The 25,311-nt window shown below is 45.1% G+C and overlaps 1 protein-coding gene across 18 annotated transcripts in view; it reads right to left on the minus strand.

Annotated features, from left to right (window-relative positions):
- LOC100121136 (TLD domain-containing protein 2) overlaps window positions 1–25,311 on the minus strand; it is a 110,944-nt gene that overhangs the window by 8,128 nt on the left and 77,505 nt on the right. For 8 of the 18 annotated variants that reach the window (XM_016982496.3, XM_032597623.1, XM_032597619.1 and 5 more), the window contains 11 exons: window positions 24,723–25,187; window positions 24,292–24,492; window positions 23,855–24,214; window positions 23,619–23,788; window positions 22,928–23,089; window positions 21,493–21,659; window positions 19,489–19,651; window positions 16,907–17,138; window positions 15,823–15,909; window positions 317–598; window positions 72–241 (listed from right to left, as the gene is read on the minus strand). In XM_016982496.3, coding sequence (XP_016837985.1) covers window positions 72–241; window positions 317–598; window positions 15,823–15,909; window positions 16,907–17,138; window positions 19,489–19,651; window positions 21,493–21,659; window positions 22,928–23,089; window positions 23,619–23,788; window positions 23,855–24,214; window positions 24,292–24,492; window positions 24,723–25,187 — 2,459 coding nt within the window. Of the gene's footprint in view, window positions 1–71; window positions 242–316; window positions 599–6,679; window positions 7,049–10,091; window positions 15,642–15,822; window positions 15,910–16,906; window positions 17,139–17,819; window positions 18,419–19,488; window positions 19,652–21,492; window positions 21,660–22,927; window positions 23,090–23,618; window positions 23,789–23,854; window positions 24,215–24,291; window positions 24,493–24,722; window positions 25,188–25,311 lie in introns of those variants that run through there. The other 10 variants (XM_032597622.1, XM_032597620.1, XM_016982491.2 and 7 more) reach the window with 7 other exon arrangements.

Raw genomic sequence — 25,311 nt, forward strand, 5'->3', positions numbered from 1 at the left:
GAGATCGTCGATCATTATTAGTACACCCCAACCTCGTGGTTCTCAGCTAGAAGTTTAAAAACGAGACTTACTCTCCCGCGCCGATGGCCAGACTTTCGTTGTTTCCCTTGATGAAGTAGACGTTGTCACCGGTCCAGTTGAATGCCTGGAACCTCGGCGTGAACCTGAACAGCAGAGATTCCCCCGTGCCGTAGAAGTGGTCGCTGACTCGCAGCGAGCAGGAGGTCAGGGCACCGAACACCTGCAATCGAGCGTCACAATTAGTAAAAGTCAAGCGTTACATTACAGAGACAATTACGTGTGACAAGACACTCACGTTGCCCTCTGTGTCTTCGATGACGAGAAGGATGGGGCTCTCGATCTTGGCCATCTTCCTGTACATGCTGTTGAGGCTGAAGCCATGCTGGCTGGTACTGAAGACGAGGGTCCAGAGGTATCCCTCGGCCCTCGCGGGCAGATGTCGGCAGAGGTGCTCTCTGTGCTCGTCGCTCAGGATCTCGGTCGTTCCCACCAGGTCGGGGATTATCAGCTCCGCGTCGAGGGATATCGCGCTGTTGGCGTAAAGAGCTCGCCTCAGCTCCTCGCTCATAGACAGTACCTGGAAGACGGTAATGATACGTTAATTCCGGAGCTTTTGAGGACGCTCAAGCTTCGTTCGCGTATATATAAGGCTCGCTCGAGATTCGAGAGGATTTTTCTTCGTTCGATCGATGGATGCCTCGACGAATCGCGACTGTCTAGATGACAGACGAGATGCGAGAATAGCTACTAGATTTGCATACATCCGAGAGTATTGAACATTGAATCGAACGAAGTAGATAATGCAATCAAATTTTCCACGAGTGGAAATAGTCGTTAAATGTAATTACCGATTTTTATGTACTGTATAGTTTATAAATAGACGAAAATTTCTTATAAAGTCATTGTCTTCGAGCTCGAATCTCGCGCAGGTGTATACATAATACAGAGATCATCTACTTGTACGTTTCTAATTGTTCTAATATAAAACCGTTAATCCGTTTAACATTTACGTTGGTTCGCTGCAGTGAGCGCGAAGAGGCTAGTTGTACGAGTCGATTAAGCGTTTCCTCGATAGCATAAATAAGCGTCGCAATTCATCAGTGATCCTATATGTCTCTCTCGCTCACTGCAGCGACCGACCGACAGAGGTATAATACATATATACGATTTATATGTATACGCGATCATGGTTGTGGTGCATTCGGTTATTTCTCTACGGAAAGACATTGCTCGGTATAGAAGGCTTGGTTTTGCTGGTGTTCAACTACGTATAATAGATAAATGGAGAGGTTGCTATTGTAAGTGAACAGACATCATATCCAGATTCCATGTAATATATAGATAAGGTCTCTAAGTGGCAACTAATCTCTAAAACTAGGCACAGCTATGTATAGAGTAGGGCACATAATAATAATAATAATAATAGTAGTAGTAATAGTATAATAGTCAGTATATAATGTTTAAAAACACTACGCATATCCAGTGTGTTACATTGTCTCGTGTATAATAATAATGGGTATATTTAGTATTTGTTGATGGTTCGGGTGTTCTGTTAGTAAATCAAAATAATCGTCACGTACAATAGACACACAGAAAACACATCAGTTGCGGTTTCAGGGGTGACTGACACCCGTCAAACTCAGCAGCAGTATTATTGCATTCGACGTTCCGAGTTATGTGCATAAACTAATAACCACGTGCGTTTCTCTGTTTTTATACAATCGGAAGCACACACATACATCGCAAAAAAACATTAACGACCAGTGTACACTGAGAGAAAGATATAATTGCCGTAAACATATACACACGTTAGGAGCAATGATTGCTAATATATTCGTGTACAAATGTATCTTACAAATATTCTATACGAAACAAAAACAGTTTGTATGTATACTATAGATTTCTATAGTATAGACATAGAAAATATTGCAGGAAATATCTGTATGTTAATAGTTAACATATGAATTTCATGGCTATCGTGCGTAGAAAAATTCAAATCTGAAAAACGAATGATTACGATATGATGTTTAACACACTACTGAAGTTTTCCAATAATTTTTGAACTAATAGTGATAAAGTAGTTGACATATATCTTTTTGGAAATGCCAGAGGCTGCTGAATCAGATCTGGTATTTAGACCCAAAAGGCCGATGAAAGACAAAATTTTGAATTTTGACATTATACCACTATAAAATTACTCAGCATTAATAAAATTCATACAAGTGTGTTTTCTAATAATTTTTATCCGATTACTTCATAAAATCTATGAAAAATCGTAAAGGGCAGCCATATGTTAACTATTAACATACGTATTATTGGCTCAAATCAAAAATGCCTATGTTAACAGTTAACAAATATGTTTGCTGCAATGTTTCTTTTCGCTTAGTGTATATAGCATCGCTTTTAAAATAAAATCCGCGTCGCCGATGACTCATTCCCTCTTCCCATATCAGGCGCATTTTTATCGACGACGAATCACGCATATGTTTACGTATCGACCGAAAACCTGAAGCGAGTTTTTTCCCCGTTCCCGTGTGCAAGTTTAATATGGGCAGTGCAGTCGATAAATTAGTCTCGCGGCTAAGAATAGCCGCTCGTAAAAACTGCATCGGAACGTAAACATCCTTTTTTCTTCGGTATATTGCAAGAAAAATTTTGTATTATCGTCGAGATAAATTTCCGGGGCTTATCGATACAGGCGCCGCAAGTCAAGGGCCACTCGTTTAATTATAGCCGGACGCCGAGACACCCACACGCCGCGATTTATGTGCAAATATCCAAGGACGACTACCCCGTCTGTGTGTGTGTGTGTGTGTGTGTGGGTACGAGTCTCGGCGCAGTTTTGTTTTTCCCGCGTCGAGTTATGGGCAAGTATAGTCGTTCCGGCGCGGGTGTAACGACATGTGCGGAAGGGAAGATGTCTTTCTTTCAGTCGAGGGGCCGAGTGACCCAGTGGCCTTGGAGGGGAACGAACCAAGCGCGATTTGTTCGAGAACTCGTTCGGGAGGCTGACGTTCGCTCTCCTTGCTTGGATCGATGTACTTTTGCGCGGCGGACAGAAAGTTTGAAAAGAAAATAAGCCTGTCGAGATAACAACAACAAGCTCGAGCTATTTAAGAGCGACGGCTGTTTCTCCGCAAACGAAATTGGAAAGCTCGCTGCAGAGAGAGAGAGAGAGAGAGAGAGAGAGAGAGAGAGAGAGAGAGAGAGAGAGAGAGAGAGAGAGAGAGAGAGAGAGAGACGTTGAAAAAACAACGAGAACGTATACAGCAGGTTATTATAATCGTATCGGAATCGGCACGAATACCGAATATGAAATGGAGAGAAAAAAGCAGAGAGAAACACATGTCGCGCGCAATTAATAACGGCGTTTCTCGGCTCTTATCTCGGGCATAAAAGCGATTTAACGAGTCGACCGCGAGGTCATGCTCACTCGCACACACAAATACACGTACACTACATACTCGGCCTTCTCTCAATGACGATGAGACAACGACTCGCGCGGTTGGTTTTTCTCGCGCACACAACACACACACACACACACACCGCAGAGGAAAATCCAATTGCTTCCAGTGGAACGAGGAAGAGTCGATTTTCCGACGCGTAAAAACACCCCGTAAACCCGTCGCTCGACGTAACGTGTTTTTTTTTCGCTCTTCTGCACCACCGCGCGGAGCTTTTACGTAACGTCGACAGGACTCAATCTCGCGCGTGGCGAGAACGCAACCCTCTGGAAGAGCGCGATCGGATTATAGCTTCTCTCTCTATCGGGTGGAATATTCGCACGTGATGACCGGGACTCGGCATAATATGCCGCTAAAGTATAAACGGATATGCGTGATGTAACTCTGAGCGAGCGACAATGCGACGATGGGATAATAAGCAATATCTTCTTGCGGCGTATGATTTGTTTACTTGTTACCCATCGGATTCACGGACGTTATCCTGTTTAGTCTAGAGCAATTAAGATGGAAAAAAAGAAGATGAGCACGTGCGGCGCGTTTCCGCGTCTGTGTTTGCATGCTAATCCGCGCCAGTCATCACTCTTGAAAATAAACGCGTGTTTGTCAACTTCTAATCTCGATCTCGCTCATATCCTTGGAATTATCCGACCGTATCTCTTATCTTTCCCTAACTGCTGTTGTGCTCCGAAAATCGCTCTCGGCTCATATCACACCGAGTATATTTTCAAGTGTTACATACACCTGCGCTTACGCCTGATACTACATCTAACACTCTCGGCCGACTTGGAGAAAAAATAAGGACGCAGAGACACACGCAGCTGCGGACGAAAACAAGGCGTATAAACGCGTAATATCGGAAATCCGATAATCGGGTTAGCCTCGTCCTTCGCAGATTCCGTCGGTTCGGACGACGCAGATTGTCGGTCGCCCCTCCGCTTCTCTATCGCAGATCATCCGGATTACTATAGTAGTTGCGAGGAAGAAGAAGGGCGAATCGAGATGAGATTCCCTCTCTCTCTCTCTCTCTCTCTCTCTGTTTTCCGTGATAGAATAGAGGGACACCGAGGAGTGAACGCTCGTACGCGCGTGTATATAAGCGAAATGAGATCGGACGGGTTTGAACAGGTGACGTCTGGCGTGAATTGGATCGACTGCGCTGTAGTCTCGAGTAGTGCGGAGAACACACGTTTCTATTGTTGATAAATCGAGAGAAAAACACAAAGCTCATAGGTGCGACCGGTGGAATGAATTTCCTGGATTTTCATCGAGTAAAATAGGCGGAGCGCGTGGAATCGCGCACGTATCTCTCAACCGAGAGCGCAAAAGACCTCGCGTTAATTGGCGCCTATTTGCGGACGATGCATCGAGATAACCGCGCGCACAGTAGCGCGAGAGAGGCTATAGATACGCGTGGAACAACAAAGGATTGCTTATTTGCGTTGAGCTCTTTCGAGAGATACAGATACAAACAACGATTTGCTTCATAGCGGATAGCTCGTATCCGTTCGGAAGAGCCTCTTCTTCTTCGAAAAGCCGCGATCTCAGAGGCGAGTGAAAAACGAGATATTCCTGCGCGTAATTGAACGACTCGCTGTTGAAAAGCCGGAACGAATTCATCTCGACTTTTTTATCGCGCGAGACCATCACCTCAATGAAGCGCGTCGTGTTTTTCGAAAAGCGCGTATACGATACACACGAGGAACGGGAGGACGCATAGCAACAGTATTTTCTCATTCGCGATGACGCAGGTCGCGATATTCCCTTCTGCCACCTCTCAGCGCCGCGCGCAGATAAGTTCGCCTCTGCGCGAGCTCAAGCGAGAGAAAAACAGCTGCGCTATACGCACAATACAAAGTATAGGTTTTTTTATTCGCTATTTTTAGATTACAAGCCACTCTAGTCGAGCTTTGAAAATAGCGTCACCAAGATTTCCGCGGGGGACGGCGCGGGCTGTAATGCGGATTAGGAATATTTTGCTTTTTTTTATGAATATTAGGCGCGCTCCGCTTCTTTTTCAAATAAACACCTGGCCAAAAAGCATAATTGAACCCCCGACATATAGTATGAGCGGCCAAGCAGTTTAGGCATTGGTGACATACCGCTATATAATGCACTGGGATGGCAGATACCGATGTGGGAAATGGAAAATTGCTCGTGCGCCACCTATCTTCGCTGGCCGGAAGCTCAGGCGGAGAGTTCAAACGGAAACGGCGAGTGAGATTATCCAGTCCAAAACTGCGCTATGTTCCGACACATGGCAGTGATTTCCTCTTTCTTTTATTCCCATCAGTGATTCATAAATTCATACGTTCAGCAAGATGGCACGCGTGACGCCGGCGCGGTTATCTTTCCGCTCTGAATTTGAATTATGCAACGATAACTAACGCACGACACTTTGAGCCGCGATAAAAGAAAATAAGGCGACGAAAAAAGAGAGAGAAACGATCTGTGAAAATCCCTGGCGCGCTATCGTAATGACTCGATTAACCAGCCTTGCGCTAATCGCATTAAAAGTTAATGCGGCCGACTAATCGCCGAAGGTCGAGGCTGTGCCCGTAGGCACGTACGTATACGCTCTGTATCATGTGTGCCAAGAAAAGCCACTATATACACGTACACGTACTCGGAAACTCATAGAAAGTTTCATGTACACTCGAAGCGCTCGCGCAAAAAATTCAATCGCTAACTCGCAAAAAAAAGCGTGCGCCGGAACGTGACCAGGCGAAAAAACAACAGTCAACGAACGCGTTACACAACGCAGAAATTCATAATCGTCTATACGCGCATACTTTCACATCGCGATTACTCCATCGAAATCGAGCGGCTCTTTAATTTTAGAACCCAAGGCGCCCCGCGATGGAAAGGACACGCGAGGCGCGCGAATCAGGAGCTATCGACCTTTAGCGGCGCCGGTTCGATTTTTTCCGGTATCGAGGGATAGTTATTCGGAGAGGAATGCGAGCAGTCGGCCAAGTAGGAAGCGCTCAAGCACGAGATTAGAGTCGATGAGATGATGGGGAGAGGTGGAGGTGGTAATTTACGAGATGATTATTGCAGCCGCGCGGTCACGCGCGCGGGAAGTACTTTTTTAAGCGAGCCCCTGCGATGGGATGGCGAAATCGAGATCGACGCTCTGCGCAGAACCGGAATTACTCGAGTTTTGGCTGGACCGATTTTTTGATGCGTCTATTTACCGAGAGCAGAGCGGACGAGTGCTGGAACACGTAGTTCAAGGTGTTGCACGACTCGGCCGTGGTCATCTTGTCCTGAAGCTCCGAGGCCACCGGTAGACAGAACATCCGCTCTCCTCCGAGGAAGTAACGCTATCACTATGTGTCCAACACCAAGGCTCGATGCGCGGAAACCAACTGTACTTCGTCACACGCGAGCTTCCGAATTTCCGTAGAGCTTCTGTGCCCAGAAAGAAAACGAAGGTATAATAATATGTGTGTATGAGCGAACGACCGGAAATCCGCGTATGGCATACGACGGACTGACGCCGACGAACTGAGTCTCGCGCCTCTCGCCTCGCCAGCTTTATTCGGCGGCAGCCTTCGGCCTTAGATCTGCCTGAGATCGGCCGGGAGAAGAAACCTTTCTTATTTCCCCTCTACTCGAAACAACGCGAGAGGGAGAGAGAGCCCACGCGCTTTTAAAAAAGCGCCTTGTGAAATTCCCCCCCGAAGAGAGAGAGAGAGAGAGAGAGAGGGAGAGGAAGAGCAAGAAACTCGAGCGACCTCGCCTTTTTTTCACTTTGACGTTTTTATACTCTACATAATACGCGCGTCGAGAATACGGGGGAGATCGAAATTTTCGTGGAACCCAATTAGACGGCTGCTTTTCTTTTTGTTTACGAGACTGCACAGGGCTTGTAAAAATGACGGCAGCGGTAAAAATAAGCGCGAGTTTTACGACACTCGACTTATCTCATCGGCGATAATGCGCTCGAGTATAGCAGCAGCTCTTTCTATTATCTCTGAAAATAAGGCAAATTTCGCGAGTGAGGTAATCCTTATCGCGCGCCGCGGCGGAAAATAAAAAACAAAGGATAAACCCGTATAGCCTCGTTTTGAAGAAGCCGGTGTCGGGGTAACCCGGCTTCTTGTAACTGTATATATTGATAAAGAAAAGTGTCAGTTGTGCGGCGCAGCGTTACAATTGATCGAGTGTCACGTGCAGCCCGTCGGTTCATTGTTTTGCGCGACGTGAAATCCCGCGGGACCTTATATACGATCGCATCCACGTGAGCGCAATTAACGTGGATTGGTGGAATTTTCGGAAGCTCTATTCGGCGATGGGCAAAGCCTTTGGCACCGGTGTCAACGGCTTCGGAGAAAAAGTGTGCTCACACACATTCTTAGCGCCAAAAATAAAGCTCGCGACAATAAAGCCGCGGAGATTCGCGCCTTTTTCGTCGTCGTTGCGTGGGTTTTAGCAGTGCGAGGAAGTGCACTTCCTCCCTCGCGCAAGATAATTTTCCTCGGTTGTTTGCGCGTCCAAAATTAGGCTACTGCAATCTCGAGCCGGAGACGTTAGATGCGAGAGATGATTCGCGAGCGGTGTGTACGTTGGCTTGATAGTCGATCGAGGCGCACGTGAGCTCACAACTGCGCACGAAAATATGCACGTATTATCCGTCGCGCGAGATGTGCAATATTATTATGTTGATTCAGTGGATTTGAAAGTCAAATGAGCTCGTATTTGTCACCGATGAAGTTATTATCTTCCGCGTTAAATTTTTTTTTTGCTCTCGGTGTGAGATGCCGGTTCGAGGATAAGAGGACCTAAACATCATAACGGGATGCTGTCGACGACGCATTTCACTTGCATGGAAAATAATTTTGGTACATTATGCAACGCGTCGAAGCGAGACGTCACGTGCAGCGAAAATTCCTCATCGAGCGATCGAAGGATCTCTCAATCAATACCGAAGCCAACAACATCGATTAACCTGTCAGCCGTGCGCGCGAGTCGCATATTCTCGCCAAATATAAATGCCGCACGCCAACAGCCTTTCCTCTCCACGCGAGCCATTACCGATATTTCAAACCGGATAATAAACGACAAAAAGCCCTCGCTCGCTTTGTCGTCCTCTCTCGTATGCCCACGTACAAATAATTAATATTTCGCGCGTTGACCCGAGAGAGAAAAAGTCTTGGCGCCCCTGCAACCGGTGCAATATGAAAGGATCAACGAGCTTACGTTCAAGGGAACCAGGAAGGAGGCATGCGACGTCGTCGTGGCAAGTGTAATTTCGCCGAGTCGTAAACCGCTCGCAATAAATATACGCGAGCGACTGCAACGAAAATACACTATAAGGCGTCGGACTTTGGAAAAATCTGCTGGTGATTCGTTCCGAGGGCGAGAGCTAACGACCGGCGCCATTGTTCAGCGAGCAGGTATAAGAAACGCCGACCCTAAGGATTTCCCCGTACACCGTGGCACTGTACGCAATTACACTGCGAGGCTCTTGGGAGGTTTCGCAGAGATGAAATCGGAGAAAATTTTCCACTCGAGCCCTTTGTCTCAGCTCTCTCTCTCTCTCTCTCTCTCTCTCTCTCTCTCTCTCTCTCTCTCTCTCTCTCTCTCTCTCTCGTTCTATCGATTGTACAAATCTGCATACCTCTGTCGGGAAAATCTCAATTTAATTTATGCGCTCGACAGTGGAAAATCACCGGTGATATTATAATGAGCCGAGGAGAAAGAAGCACAAACACGAAAAGAAAAAGAAGGTCGGCCCGTTGTTTCGTAATTTTGGCATCGGTGATATCATAGACAAAAAGCTCGCTATCTACTGGCTATATGCGTGCGCACCATTGTCAGGCCCATATCTTGGGTGAGCGAGAGGGCCCCCCGAGGCAGATAGCGCCGCCCGAAGAAAGTTCAGGCGCGAGATACCGGCGGCGGAGGCGCGTTGTTATTGTCGTCCGATAAACTCTTTCCCATGTACGCGCTATCGCAGCAGCGTTGTTATTACCATTTCGAGACTAGAAAGAGCCGAGGCGAGAGACTTTTGTAAAATGGCTGTGTGAATTATGCATCGATAAATCAGAATAACTAATCGATGGAACGTGCGCTTCGGAAAAGTATGCGAGATGCTCGGCTCCGTTGCCGCAATCGTCACGTATGCACACAATACACGGAGATAACGCCTATCCCCGCACAATGAAGCCCTATGCTCGATTGTCAGCGATGTCATTAGAGGGAGGAGCCGCATCGTGTGTATAGCCTGTTGCAATTTTGGACTACGTGCTAGACCGCGCGTACGTGTCGAAAGGACGGAATTTTTCCGATTGAACAGTCCGAAAATACTGGCTTATCGTCAGGCTCGCTGAATAATTCATGCGCTTTTTGTCTCTCCTCTCTCGCGGTTGCTAACGCATCAGTCCATACTCATTAAACAAATTTTTTAAAATCGACCTTTTCGAAACGCTCACACACAGTCGCACGCTAAAGTTTTCCCCCGCGTGTCTCGTGCATAGTTACGCGTATCGATCGTCTCACTCTCTCACGCGACGCTCCGAATAATCACAATGCACATGGCAACGACAATGGGGCTTTGAAAGCTCGCGGAAAAGAAATTCGCGCATTACGCAACCAACGCACCTTCGTCTTCTGCTTGAGGAACTTTGTGATCCGGGCGATCGGGTTTGGCACCTTGGTCTTCGGCATTTTCTCCGTTTTTTCCTTACTAGTCGAGCTGGGATTTGTGCTCCCGGGAGGTGGTCCTTTTCCCTGCTGCAGAGAAGCCGTACTGCTAATACTGGACCTCGTCGTCGCCGGCTGATCCGTCTTCTCCTTCTTCTTGTTTACCACCGGCCTCCCACGCAGCCGTGGGTGTGTGTCGAAAGAAAGCCGCCTGTCCTCTTCTCTCTCGTGGTGTTTTTGTGCCTAGCGCTGCTGCTGCTCACATGTTTTCGTGCAGTCGCGCGATCGAAGCTTTCTAGAACGACGGTGTCTGCAGGCGCACAACACACTGTCTTTCTCTCGCTTTCTGTTCTACGCTAGCTGCACACGCGCGGGTTGAACGATCGACCGCGCGGCGTCTGCTCTCTGTGACACTTGTGTGTTGACGGCACGAATTCGCCTCTATCTCTATCCTTGGCAAAGTACTTATTCACTGTGTATCATGGAGAACGATAAGAACTCAAGCGAGTTGTATGCGGCGCAGCAAACAGCTGACCGAGCTCGTTAATGGCCAAAGTCGCACTGAACTTCCGCGGCGACTACGAGCGATTCATATACACACAGGCGGCGAGCGCGTCTGCGGCGGGCTCCCCCAGTATAGCAGTACCGCCGCTGCCGCCGCCGCCGCTTGGCCCGTCGTAAACCGTGAACGAGAGAGAGAGAGAGAGAGAGAGAGAGAGAGAGAGAGAGAGAGAGAGAGAGAGAGAGAGAGAGAGAGAAGCAGCTCCCGATTAGGACGAGCGCGCAGCTCTCGTTGCGCAGCACGTGCTGCGTATGCGCCCCGACTACACTGAAGATTCTCTCCTTCTCTTCTATAAAAACGTGTTTAGCTGCTCTTGAGAGGTCTCGCGTTTATATAATTGAGAGATCGATCGGAGATCGGTTCACCAGATTTTGGCAGGCGATATCGGGTCCGTTGTCTCGGGTTATTTGTCGCTTTTTCGAGTGCCCTGTTGCGCTCGAAAGTAAAAGTTTCGAGAGTGGAGCAACGTCTGGTTTTTTTTTAATTTGGTTGTTTAATGTCCAGTATTCTCCCTGCTATTTTCGCACCTCTTCCTCTTCTTCGTTCGACGAGTCTTGATTGCACAACTTTCCGATCGCACCGTCTCCTCCGATAAAAAGTTCAAACACCTAATCATCGCTCGAGTGTCGATCAACCTCCGATACGCAATACAGCGTAAAAGGGGCATCGACAGATGCTCACGCGTCGACACACGCGTTTCGAGGCTACACACTCGTACACCTGCCTGACCTACTGGAAAGAATAGTCGTATAGACGCCGGTGCGCATTGTTATCGCTCGCACCGGTGATGCGCAGTGCCGAAAAAAAGAGCGGTCAAATCGACAATTCTTTTGCGCCGCAGATACATCTGTTTATAATCTTAATGCCGAGATTAGGTTAATTTGACAGGAGATCGGTATGCGCGATTTACAATTGAGATTGCTTTTTTTCTTCGAGTTTCTGATTCAACGAGTGCGATTATTACGTGGTACGCTATGTACTCTTCGGTGCCAAAAAGTGACTATAGGACATACCGATTTTTGGACGGAACGATCATACCGGTTTGTCGACTGGGCAGCATCTCGAAAATACTTTTTGCGCTCCACGTAAGCCGTGACAGATTTTTTGCATCGATAAGCCGCCGCTGTGTTTATTTTTCGCTCGACGTATTTTAATTTATGCTAATTGCGCCGCTCAATTGAACTCCTAACATTGAGAATCTCGTGCGACGCTGCGAGAGAAAGAAATTTCTGATAGTGTCAGTAAGAGAGACTATTTTTACTCGCTCATTAGAATGAAAAACAAGTCTATTCTCGTTTTTCATCTCCTTTTCCACCGGAGATATTTCCATAAGTCGGTGTAACTGGACATTGTAAACGACGCTGATAATAGCGGTCCTCATTCATTCCTGCGCGTATTAAAATTTTGCAATCCCTCGTTAGCCGCTCGAAAGTCCGTACATAATAGTAGGCTCCAAACTAATTGATTTTTTTGCCACTCGAAATAATTCAAAAAACCAGTCCGCGCACTGCCGCTCGAAAAAATTCATGAATCCTATTTGTCCTATTCTATAATATAAACGCAAAGTAGCTTTTTCCTTCCTACGCTATGAAGAAGAAAAAATCCGCGCGGATTTTAAAAATAGCAGTTGTACTCCTCGATTCATTTTTAATTTCGACCTCGATATCTCTAGAGAGCTCCGCACTTCACGCTCGAGAGCGCGAATCTCGAGGGTATTGTATTCATCTAATCTAATCGAACGTTTTTCCATGCCTCGATAAAGAATATATTGTACGCGATGCCGTTAACAAGGGGGGCATCATCGTTTATTTTAGGCGAATTTATCTATGCCATACAGCTGGACGATCTTTTATTGCGGCTCATAGCCGGTCTCTCGAGTGCCTCTGGCGACCGGTTCAAGTGCTTTTTTAGCGAATCGAGTTTCCTTATATGGTAGTATCTCTACTTCATCTTCCGTTATCGAGGCGCGAATCGAGATCAAAGTGCGAAGCCTCGTCGGCTCTACACACACTTCTCCGAGAAACTACGCCGTTTCGCAAACCCTGCATCATCGATTTTCTCCTCCCGCGGAAAATGCAAATCGCTTATTTATAAAGTGCGAACTGCGATAAATCCGCTCGAGTAGGTACGTGACGTAATTTTGCGGCTACCGTGTATTATGGCCGCAATAACAAAACAGGCGCTCTTATCTATCCGTAATATAATTGATGAAGTTCTTTAGGAGCGGGACGCATGTTTAATTAGACGCTGATGCGTTACAGTTGCATACATTATATTTTAGCGAATCGGTATAAGGATAGATAGCTGCGCGTTGCGCGGTTAGTCATCCCGTGCGCAAACAGACACTGGCGTAATTGACGGCAATATAGTCGAGGCTTATACGCGCAGAATCGTTATTGGACGTTAATTTCATGGCAAACGATGATGAGAGCACGAGATGTGCGTTTGAGAATTTCGGGAATTCCGCACGATTGTTGTGATGATGATGCCATTGTTCCGACTATAACCTTAAGACCCGTTGACGGGGTTAAATATTTGCATAGAAGAAGAATAATTGGTATATGCGATAGACACTAGATACTATCGGTGAATTATATTTTCAAAAACAGCTGTAGCGTGACTAATCGAGCAAACATCGGTTTTACCTTCTATTTCACGAAAAAGTGCTCTAGATGTACGGAAATATCTGCAATAAATCATCCGTCAACAGCATGACGGCGACTTATCGCAATTAAAATTATTTCAATCAACACTAGTATATACAAGTATATGAGATAAACCGCACGAGAGTTTCGCGCGCAAACAAGTATGAGTAACGCGTATCGCTCCAAATCAATTAAATAGCCGTTTCGATCGATAATCGTGCTCTCGACCCGCCGCTTATCTTAAAATTCTCGAAATCGATCACGAGATAGAATCAGCGACTTGTTATTCAAGCGCCGAAAATAAGCACGCGTGCCGCTCGACAAAGAGCGCGAAAAAAAATCGACGACGCCAGCCAAGTATCATCAGCGATAGGTGTAGAGAGAGAGAGAGAGAGAGAGAGAGAGAGAGAGAGAGAGAGAGAGAGAGAGAAAACGATTCTCGAGCTGATTTGGCAGGAGGAGCTGGACGCGCTCAATTTGGCGGGTAGCGCAAGCGGTGCTGATTTTCAGAAGTGCAAAATTCGTGAATCATCTTTAGAAAAAAGATCAATTAGCTTATTTTTACATTTCTCGCAGTTAAACATGGAACATTTCGCTCGAAATTGCCGCTAGTTTGTTGACAAAATATCTTTAAGCGACGCACAGAAATTCCCGGGGCGCAAGAGCGCGCACGCTTCATTCCTTTCACGTCCGCTCCTTAAACTATTTTTGAACGCAATGACGCCAGAAGGCTGCTGCCTCCGCCAGAAATTTTCCCTCGCGCGCTTGTATCGCCAGAGAAAATCTCTCTCTCGACGACGAAAAACAAGCTGAGGTGGGGATAATGGCCCGGAGAGGATCGCGCTCTCTGAAAACAAACGGAAACGGATCGGGAAAAGCCGCTGCGCTGACTTATTGCGATGGCTCGTTGCGGCTGCTGCTGGCAGATAAACCGATTTCATAGCGACGAGCTTTTTTCGCTTCTGCGCTTTCGAAGGTCGTGCGCCGCGGGAACGCACATAGCACAACGCACCTGCGGCAAGCGAGTAATGGCCGAATTAAAAATAAGCCGAGAGAGTCGAGCGAAAATTTCGGTAGAGCTTCCAGAGCTTTCCTGAGCTTTGCGAATTTTTTTCCGGCGCTGTAGTTCGTTTGTTGTCAGGGAAAGTTTTGCGCTCTTCTTTTTGCGTCACGGCGTTCCGTTCTCTCTCTCTCTCTCTCTCTCTCTCTCTCTCTCTCTCTCTCTCTCTCTCTCTCTCTCTCTCTCTGTTTTTATAATTCGCTTGGGATTTATGGACAGCAACACGCCGTAAAGCTCGATATTTACATCAGCGAAGGAATTAAAAAACGTACCGAAAATAATCGCCGGCAACAGAGTTGCGATCAACGGCGCGAGTCGTCAGATCGCTTTAATCATCCTACCGAGGACGTACCGCAATGAATACTCGACTGCAGCATATTCCCGCTATTATATCCAACTCACAGAAAGACATGCCCGCAGTTTCGGTATTACACAGCGTGGAACTCGAGTCGGCGAAAAGTGAGTTATATAGACGCATACAGGGCGGCACATAACGTACATCTAGGTATACACACGCGTGTGCTTTCTCGTGCGCGCAGTTGAAGGTGTACACACACACAGTGCTGAACACATAGAGAACAATAATATACACGCCGCATGCACTTTGGCTTGTATCGCGGTTGGTGTGGTGCATTGTCGCGCGGGCTATATTGCTAATAACAACAGCTGGTGCTCGAAACATACATACATACATACAGGTGCGGTATACACTACTGCACCCTTGGGAATTTCAAACGGTTAGTTCGCATGAGTTTCAACGAGTTTTTGCACGCGTGATCGTTGATAAATTCTTCAGGCGCACGTGCGAGAGAGATCGACGCCGGTTTTTCACGCATAGCTCACACGAGTGCACACACCTGCGAGTGTGGAGCGAAATTTCGGAGCGTATGCGAAGAAAAACTCGACGTCGATCGATCGCGCATCTGGACGGCTTAATTGAAGGAAAGGGTGTGTGCTGGCTTGAGTTTTTTTTGGGTGTGGCATGTCGTGGTGCTGAACGGTTGTATGTACATGTGGTTCTATAAACATTCGTATCATATGTACAACGTGCTTGTGTGTGAGAAGAGGTGGAGCAGTCCGAGATTCTATTTCTGGTGTACACAAATTGCTGGGTTTATCTCTCTTTTATTTTTTTCCTTTCGCAATCAATGTGTTCCGAGCGGTAGTATGCTATACAACGGTAGGTCATGCATTGTTTCGGAGAGAGAGAAAGATGAACTGCATATGCAGTAAAAAATAAAAGAGGCCCAGGGTGTGTGTATGTGACATCGTTAGATAGGCGACAGTGAGTATAGTGGCAGTAGTAGGAGGTATACTAATGTAATATAGAATATATTGAAACATCGAGACATTAGCGCTTGGTAAGTAGGTAGGTTGCTTGATCATTTTGGTCATTGTGTCTGGCCGAGAAAACAGCCGTACCTCGGGATCCTGGATCTGCTCAGAGTCGGCGGACGTGCTCGAGGTCTTCAGGATGCTGTAGAGCTTTACGTACGGGGCCTTGATCAGCTGTGATCAACGAAGGCAACACACCCCCAATGTCAACAGGTTTTCTTTCTTTCTCTTTTTTTTTTTAACTTAATTATTGTAAAAGGCTACTACTTTCTTTCGACGACTTTTGGAGCTAAAAGCTGTTGCCGCTTGCGTTGGACACGCGACGAAACATCGGTAAAGTTATGCTTGTTGTTTGTCGCAAAATAACAAATTCTCCCGAATTGTCAACTTTAAACACTGTCAACAGCATAATTTCTACTCGGTCCGCGCGCAAACAATTTGTTGGCAATGCTCTGTCGCGCGTGTGTCGCACACGTTCAGAGAAAACTGTTGCGGCACATTCCAACGCAAGCGCAAGAGTTTTTCACCTCGAGAAGGAAGCGGGAATTTCATATAGCATCCGCTCTGAGATACGACGGCGATTTTAACAAGCTAATTCAGTCTCGACAATTCATTTGACACGCACCGCGCAAGAAATGCGTTTTCCCCGCAGCGGCTGATTTATATTACATTCGAGTTTATTATATTCGAAACGGCGTACTAAGTGCCGATCGGAAGGTGCGCGCGCTTTTCAAGAGCTTAACAGAAGTCGGCCACCGGACGCCAAGAATCAGCTGTGCCGGCTGCAAAGATCTATTTTCGGATAAGCTCGCGACTCGACTTTGCGGACGTGCCGTATGACTAGCGAGCCGGTAATCCGCATTGTGCGAAAATCTCGAGACTCGCACTGTCTCGCTTTTTCTGGAAAGCTCTTGCGAAATTCGCTTTTCCGATCGACCTTAGGACACTTTGCAATCGCTTCTATTATTGAGCTTCGATTTTTGGCTTCGATCAGTGCACGGCTATATCGACATTGCTCTCGCGTTATCTACCAATGAATTTATACAAATATCGATAAAGTCGCGTCCTGCAAGCAGCCGAGCTCGAACGACATTCTTTTCAAGGGTAGCCGTTCGCGGACTACCTTTTTGTTTCACAGCAGCGTGAGATAAATGACTGAAGCGACACTTACCTCCCAGGACTCGCGAGTGAGTTCAGAAATTTCGCCAGCCTTGCCCTCGGCGTCCTTGCCCTCCTCGGCGCCAGTCTCGCCGGCCTCGCCAGCTTCGCGCGGTGTCAGCTCCGGCGACAGATCGGTGTCCGTGTCCGAAAGAATGTATCCCCGCTCCCTCCAGTAGTCCTCGTCCAGTTCGCCATACAACGACGGCACCCACGCGTGAATGAACCTGTAGAGGTCGTCCACCCTGAAAGCGAATAAATAAAGATTAGTGTTGCTTGATTTATGGCCGCAAAGGATTACGTTTTTTTTTAGTAAAGTTTGGTTTGATTTAGGAGAGGGGAAGAGCATCGAGAGATTGAGTTTGTTGTGTGTTTAATTAGCCCACGTAAACTCTCGGGTCTCGTGCGGCCGTCACGGTTCGACCCGTTTTCGGTTTACGGAAGCGGTTAGTGGGCCGCCTTTGATAAATGAGGTTCGATGTCGGAATTTGCTTTTATTTAGAATCTTGTTTCTTTTAAAGCGTGCGAAAGAAAGGCATCTCATCAAATATTAGCTATCGTGGTTCGATGGAATTTTGACGGCGTTAATCACAGCTTATCTATACTGACAGACGTCTACCCGCTAGTGTTGCACTGCTAGAGATTTATTAGACGTAAAGTGGCTATGACGCAGCCATTGCGACTGCAATACTGCCAAGACGAAGTTGTTGCATTTAGCGGAAAGATAAACTTGGTTTTTTTTTATTACTTGCTTTATCGTTCAATTATTGTGTACTTAGCTAAGCCTATGTTTTTTCAGCAGTTAATCGGTAATAGCGACATAAAAACGTACACATATGTTTCCCAGCTCCAAAATAATCATTGCGTCTGTGCGCACAAAAGTTATAAAGCTTGTGTTATCTAAAACAGCATAAGATATCATTTACCTCTGAGCAACGAAAGGCACAGTTTGCCTGGCAATGTTCGCCACAGTAGGCGCGTAATAATTAAAGAATTGCGCCATCGTTCCGAAAATGGCGTTCATGCTATATATACTCCACTAAGCGCTCGCGTGCGTGGTGCGCGAATCCAAGATTCCTCTCTCGATCCAAATCCACGCGCGTTAATTCAAAGCATCTCGAATCGAAAGTTCGTAAACAACGTCGCTGCGAAGACGTAGATCACGCGGCAACCAACTGCTTTCCTCTTCTCCCTATTCTTTTCTCTTCTCTATAACCTAAACAACGCTGACGGAAAAAAATGAGAGGCGCGTAGCTCAGCAGCTGCGACGTAGACAGCGATAAGCCAGCGCGATAAGGTACCGATCGCCGATTGGCCGATCAACAGCTGTGCTGTCGTTCGTGGATCTGCTTTAACGAGGCGAAGAGAGAAGAATGGACCAGGTCCAATAAGCTTCCGCTAATTTTAAATGCGAGCACGCGAGAGAAAAGTAGAGAAAAATACACAGTATATAGCGGAGGTAATATCGAAATACTGACGAGCGAACGACGCGCGCGCGCGAGGTGGCCGTTCGTGGGCGGGTACTGTACTGCGCGCCAGCAGCGCGGGGTGTAGGCCGTCACGTGAAAACGTTCGACAGAAGCACGTGCCTAGGCTCGAGACTGCGCGCATAGAGCGCCTGGGCTTTTCCCGCGGTCTTTTCAAATGCGCTGGCAGCACATGCGCTTCTATAAAATGCAGTGTTATTAATATTGAAAAAAACCCAAATGCACTTCCAAACAGGAGTTTTGCAAACATTGAATTGCACTTGGGATAACATTATTTGTCGTCGTACAGGTCCTCGACGTTAACATAGAATTAAATTATTTTGAGAAGGAGACAGGGAAACAAACTTGCTCCGTTTTCGTTATTTCGCAAGTGCAGATAGCTAGCTACACAGAAGGTCATGATCGCATTACGCAACTATTTGTATGTCGATTGAGAGAAAAAATTAACGTGTTTACGAGGGAAAAAAGAATTACAAAGTCAAATGTTATCGATATTAATTTTAGCAGATCGAACGCACGGAGGGTAAATATTGATATTTGGAAATACGATTTCGTTCCTTGTATTGTGACGTTGAAATTTCTCTCGCTTAAACTCGAAAAGCACGGAAGCTCCGTGCGCCTGATCTCCCGCTGCATGGCATTTTCGCATTCTATAAATAACTTGTTTGTTCTCATACTCGGTTATAGCGATTACTTTATTTGGCACCGAAACCGTCTGCTTATTTAATCACTGTTTTTCACACACGCTATAAACTTGTAATAGATCCGCGGTAATTAAGAAACATGAGTCAGAATGAGAACTTGCGAATAGCACATTTTTCACGAGCCTGACGACGTTTAATTTTTATTATTAATTCGTGTATTCTTACACAATCTTATTTTTCAAGCTAAAGCTTTCATAATACTTTGTACAAGCTCGACGACTAATTTATTTACCTACGCATTGGATTCAACGCACGATTACGTAATACAACCGACGCACGTTTTTGAATCACAATAGAGCATGAAATGTATAGAGCGCGCCAATTATGCAAAGTAAAAAACAATTGCTAGAGACGTATTATATCTCGTCCTGACTCGCGTCGCCTTGTTTTTCACGACGATTTACCTGTTGCGTGGTATGCTGAACCAGTACTCCGGTCGAATTTTCTTCTTGCCGTAGCTCATTATCGGTGTCGACCAGGGGATCTTCTTATCCTTGGGCCTTCCAGTTCGCAGTCTCAGGTACAGTGGCGGGTCTTCGCAGGATCGAGCTGGCCTCGGGATCAGCTCTACGAATCAAAAACAGCGTTAATTTGCGGGAATTGTTGATTTCGTTGTAGTTATTTCGACTTTCATGTCTACAATGGATAAAAACACAATTTTCGTTTCGAGAGTGGTTTTATTTTGATACAGCAAATAAGGTAATTCGTTTGTTTTCGTGATACGCTTGCCAAGGTGGGCAATAACAAGTTTAGTTTCAGGTGCACTTTGATGCGTAAAAAGCCTTGTTTGCTGTAGGTCACTCGTATATATCTATATTAAATATATATATATATATATATATATATATATATATATATATATATATATATATATATATATATATATATATATATATATATATATATTATATATATATATATATATATATATATATATATATATATATATATATATATATATATATATATATATATATATATATATATATATATGTATGTATTTAATATTCAACAGAGGGAAAACATTACAAGCAATTAGGTCAAACGTTACTCAATGCAGTTTGTGGTATACAATATTCTCTACCGTATTTGGTATATATGTACATTCTATTGTTCTCAATCAACAAACATTTTCACGGCACTGTTTTCACAATGGAGCTATATAACAAAGCTTGGAAAACAAAATTTTAGCAAATCAATGGAAATCGGTGACGCGAGATGTCACGACTGGATAGGCAAATAACTGAACAAAACGTTTATACGGCAAGCAGAGAGCAGTTTGTCGCTAAACTGTTTTCTCTCGTAAAAACAAAAAAATTTCGACAAGCAAGATTCATTGCGCTTTTTCTCGTTGGTTAATCGTTATGTTCCATCATTAATATATAATATTCACTGTGTCAAGTGATGAATGGGCATGATATACTGAGTGATATAATGTGGGAAACGAAAAACTCATGATCTAGACAATATGGTCACTAAAAAATAGAACTGAAAAAGGGGGGCCAGTACTTTCCATGTTCAGCCCTGCTACGTAACAGGCGACAAAAATCATAATAAAGCTCTTATATATATATATTAAGACAAGCTTATGCACAATATTATATTATGACAAATAAAAATCGTGAACAAGCTAATTACATTATGAACCTACCGAGACCTTCGAGTTCGGGAAAATTAGGTGCTTGGACTAGAGGGACAACAAAAAGTAGATGATATTACAAGTATTAGTATGAGTCCAATGGTTATCTGCATTATGAATTCAGCTGTGCAAGAAGTCGAGAAATGTAGGACCAGATCTACCTTTGAATTTTGCAATGCTCGATTATGACTGACGATGGGATTTCACGAATACCTCGCGCACGCGCGCGAATGTTTACAATGAGAGAATGTAAATGAAGGTGAAACTCGTTTTGTGGTTGACCAGCAGCGGATTTCATAATGCCAAAAAGTTGTTTCGACACGATATTAAGCCCGTCACGCCGTTCAGTTTTGATCGATGAAATCGATGCTTTCGCGCGACAGTACATAATACTCTATTTTGAAATTGATGATCAATTCGATGATCAACATGGTAAAATGGAAAAAATGTCACGATGTGCGATTGTCGTTGACAAAAAACAAAAAAAAAATGTTTTACATCAACTAATGTTGTTTGACTAATCAAAAAAGGCTCTTTTTCTATTTAAAAAAAAAACACTTTGATACAGTCATTTGTGCTGACACTGTGTGATCACAGGTACGAAAAAATTGTCACACAAAAAATATATTACACTTATAGGTGGGTACAAAAAATACGCTTCTATCACTGCCAATTTTAACAAATTTTGCTTGTCTCCTTTTCACTTCTTGCTCAAAAATACAGTATCGGAATGGAAAAGATTCATCGCTCACGACGTGGCAATACTCACTGTCGAAACTGACGAAAAGTTCGGGCATATCTTCGACGGAGACCATGCTGCGGTAATCCAAACGTGGCGGTGCAGTGGACGTCTTGCTACCTCGGCTACTGTCGACGCTACTGCTACCGGACGAGTTCAGCGGCTGCTGTCTGATAAAGGTGCCAACGGAAGAACGTCTGTAAAGAGTAAAAAATTAGTGTGTGATCCTTCGCAGGAGTATCAACATCAATCTTCGAAGATACAAGAAAGTTTTCATGGCTCTAATGTTATCTCAGATTAGCTAGAAGTTTTTGTGACAGTATCTACTTGAATGAAACTTCTCAAGTGAAATCTCATAACTTCGAAGACAACGATAAATAAACTATGTCGAACAACATTTATAGAGATACGACAAGGAAATATTGAACATTCAAGGTGAACAAAAATCCTTGGTTGTGAAACTATATAAGATGAACAACTAAAATGTGTCGTATGTTGTATGTCAAATGGTTAATGATGTTTCGTTTAATATATTTTTTTTTAATGTCTGTAAAAAGCGCAGGCAAGCTGTGAACGACGTTGATATCCATGCTGGTGTTGGACGTGGCGCTGAAAAGGTGTCATGTCGATTATTTGAAATGAAAGGATACAGGATTGCATGGTGGGTTTTACTCTCTTTGTTCGGTTATTTGGCTGTGGATTCGCGTGTATCGAATTAATTTGAGAAAATAGTATAGTTTCGTTACTTGAGCATAGTGTCATAGAATACAAAATGTTTTCTTGTGGATTTCATTGTGTGAAGATTATTATTTTAAAAAGTAATGGAAAGAATCGTAGCCGTTTACACAATGATTGGACGACAATATCAACGGTTTATATCTCTACTATTGAAGTTTACGTTGGAACATTTATACGATGCAACATCAAACGTACAGTTTACAATACATTTAATCTATAGGACATAGCTACAATTGTACCATTAGATTGGATTTACGATGAACCCTGATTAGAAAATTTTATTGAATGTGATTGATATAATTCAAAATCTCGATGAACTACAGTGCGATCAATAGATCGATGATTATATTTGCCAGAATCTATACGTCCGTTATGAACCACTGCATTAAAATAGCACTGGGTCATTGGTTTAAAACAGAATAAGTGACAAGTTAGTCGCACGCGACAGTTTAAAATCAGCTATGATTCAATCAGAGATGCGCAGTTCGTTACTATTGTTTTTTGTTTACGAATTTAAATACTTTTTTTCAAAATAACATTACACAGTTTTTCAATATGACTTTCCAAGCAGGGTAGCGTGTCTCTTACGTGTCCTTTTCGTGTAAGTAGTACAGTGGGCAGAATAACTATGTCATACGATACAAACAGCCAAATAGAATATACAATAGTTGGAGACAGTGGAGAATTTGAGGAGAGTAGAGAAGGATCGAGGACGGTCCAAACTCACCCTATATAACCAACCGGGCCCGGAGAGAATACATTGCACGAGTCTTGCGAGAGAGAGGAGGCGGTGAGCGGAGGGGTACCTCCGGCTCGACCGCCGCTCTCTTCACTGGGAGTCTTAGCGAACAGGTTGGAGCTAAAGTCACTCACCAAGTTGATGGGCGAGCTTTTATTGCACACACCGCCACCATTCACATATTAGTAGTTAGTCGACAGTGAAAATGGTTATGTGGAAAGTACAGGGGACAGACGATTTTTTAATATTTCTCTTTGGAGATTAATTTTTTTGATTTTGTTAATCCCAGCGGTCAATTTACAATTCGATTTGCAGAGAACGCAATGATACTAGTAAAAACAAAGGCAAAAGCTGTCCTAGGCATGATTAGCGAGAGCTGATTTCGATTTTGTATGCTCAACAAAATCGAAGCTTAATTTTTGTTTGCTTGGAGAACGCCATTTTACATGTTAATTTATGTATCAAATGCGAGTGAACGCGTTTATGTGACATCATGCTCTAAGAAAATTTTCAATCATAATATTGGCTACTATTAATGAGTGCTGCCAAAAACTTAAGCTCTTTTTTCAGCAACACTATTTCAAAAACTGATTTTTAAAAATTTACACTGTCGTAAATAAGTCGTTGAAAATTTACGAAAATAAATAAGGCCGCACTTTCGAAAAATGGCAAGACTCACCTGGAGAAAACTTTACTGAACACGGAAGAATGATGGCTGTCAGCGCTGTTCGGAAGGCTCGACATTTTGTCTGAGGGAGGTTTGCCGTCCTCGTCTTTGGAATCTCGGTTAGACCCTCCATCGGTTAGACCCTCCATCCAGGAGAGTGGGTATGAAAGTCGCTTCAGCATCTGAAAACCATCGATATGAGTAACAAGCTCAAGTTCGAGGATCTAAGAAAACGAAATCAATCGTACCTTATTTTTACGAGTCTCTTGCTTGTCATCCTCTTTGTGGTCCTCCTCTCCTTTCTCCTGCTCCTCGTTATTGCTGTCCAAGCTGAAGGAGACCGAGCTGGCTTTTTTCCTGCCATTGATCGCGGAGTCTGCGTCAAGTGTGCTCGTTGTGACGTTTGTCGGTGCAATGGTAATCGGGGGCACCCAATCCGAGGATAAAACTATGTCGGCGTCGGAGTAGACCTTCTTCGCGACGATCGGCTGAACTACTGGAAGTGGAGGATTTGGATCGCGGATGTCAATGCCAGAATCGTGACACGACTGTTTGACTAGAGAACCTTCCTCGTCTTCGGGAATGGCGTTAGATTTTGAAGACTCGGCCTGCAAGAAAGTTTTTTATTCAATTAAAACACGTGCTTTATCACGATACACAAGCTGCTCGATCGACTGATAGTTACTTTTTCTGAGTTTAAGGAATCTTGCTGCTCATCATCTACGGAAAACGAACATCTGTCTTTACTAGGAACTGCCCAATGATGATCAAGCATCGAACGCCTGCGTTCTTCAAGAGTCCTGCTGGCCTGACCTCCTCCAACGTCTTCTTTGGAGGAAGAGTCATCCTTCTCCTTCTCTTCTTTTTCTTTGGTCGAAGCTTCGTCCTGCAAAACAATACAACATCGAATCAGAAATATGCCATACAACTGTCATTGATATTTCGTATCGGCTCTTTACAGCGCAACAAACACGAAAACTTTTCATGTCCAGATAACAATAACACGCAGTCCATTCGCTCGTCGACGACAATCGCAGCGTGGGACGTGTAAAATCGTTGCGCGCCGATCGATCTCGCAGAAAAGCAGAACGAATAGTTGATTAAAAAAGCACGTACACTCGACAGGTTGGTCGGCGTGATGAGATCCTTATCGAAGGCCTTGGGGAAGGCATCGCCCTCGCGCTCAGCGCAGCTACAGACGCTCTCGCTGTCGTCGACCGCCAGCTCGGGGAAGTTCTCGTCCTTGCCGGGCGACGCGCACTTCCTCGGGTCGCTTCCCACCGTGGACGCCGGTCCCGAGCCGGTACCTGCCGGCGTCGTGGCGCTGGTGTTGGCGGGGGTAGCGGCCAAGGCCGGCTTCTTCATGTAGTAGATCTCGGGCTTCTTGTCGGGCTGACCGGTCTCCGTGTGGCCGACGCGCATGTGCGCTATGTCGTAGTAAATGGCCGCATTGACGATGAACTCCATCGGTGCGATGACGCCGTAGGACTCGGGCCCGTGCTCGATCACCAGCGGGTCCGACACGTTCGGATCGAACATCACCGCGTTCGGTGTGACCAGGAGGACTCCGCCGACGACACCCTGCAATCGAACCGCAGCTTTAGTCTCTCGGAACAATAATATTGCTTTGTTTTTAGGTTTGCGAGTTGGCATGCGAAGTTGTTTTGACGAAATGGTCGCAGAAATAGACAAAGCGTATACGCTA

Source organism: Nasonia vitripennis, chromosome 2, assembly GCF_009193385.2.
Source record: "Nasonia vitripennis strain AsymCx chromosome 2, Nvit_psr_1.1, whole genome shotgun sequence".
Classification (NCBI taxonomy): domain Eukaryota; kingdom Metazoa; phylum Arthropoda; class Insecta; order Hymenoptera; family Pteromalidae; genus Nasonia; species Nasonia vitripennis.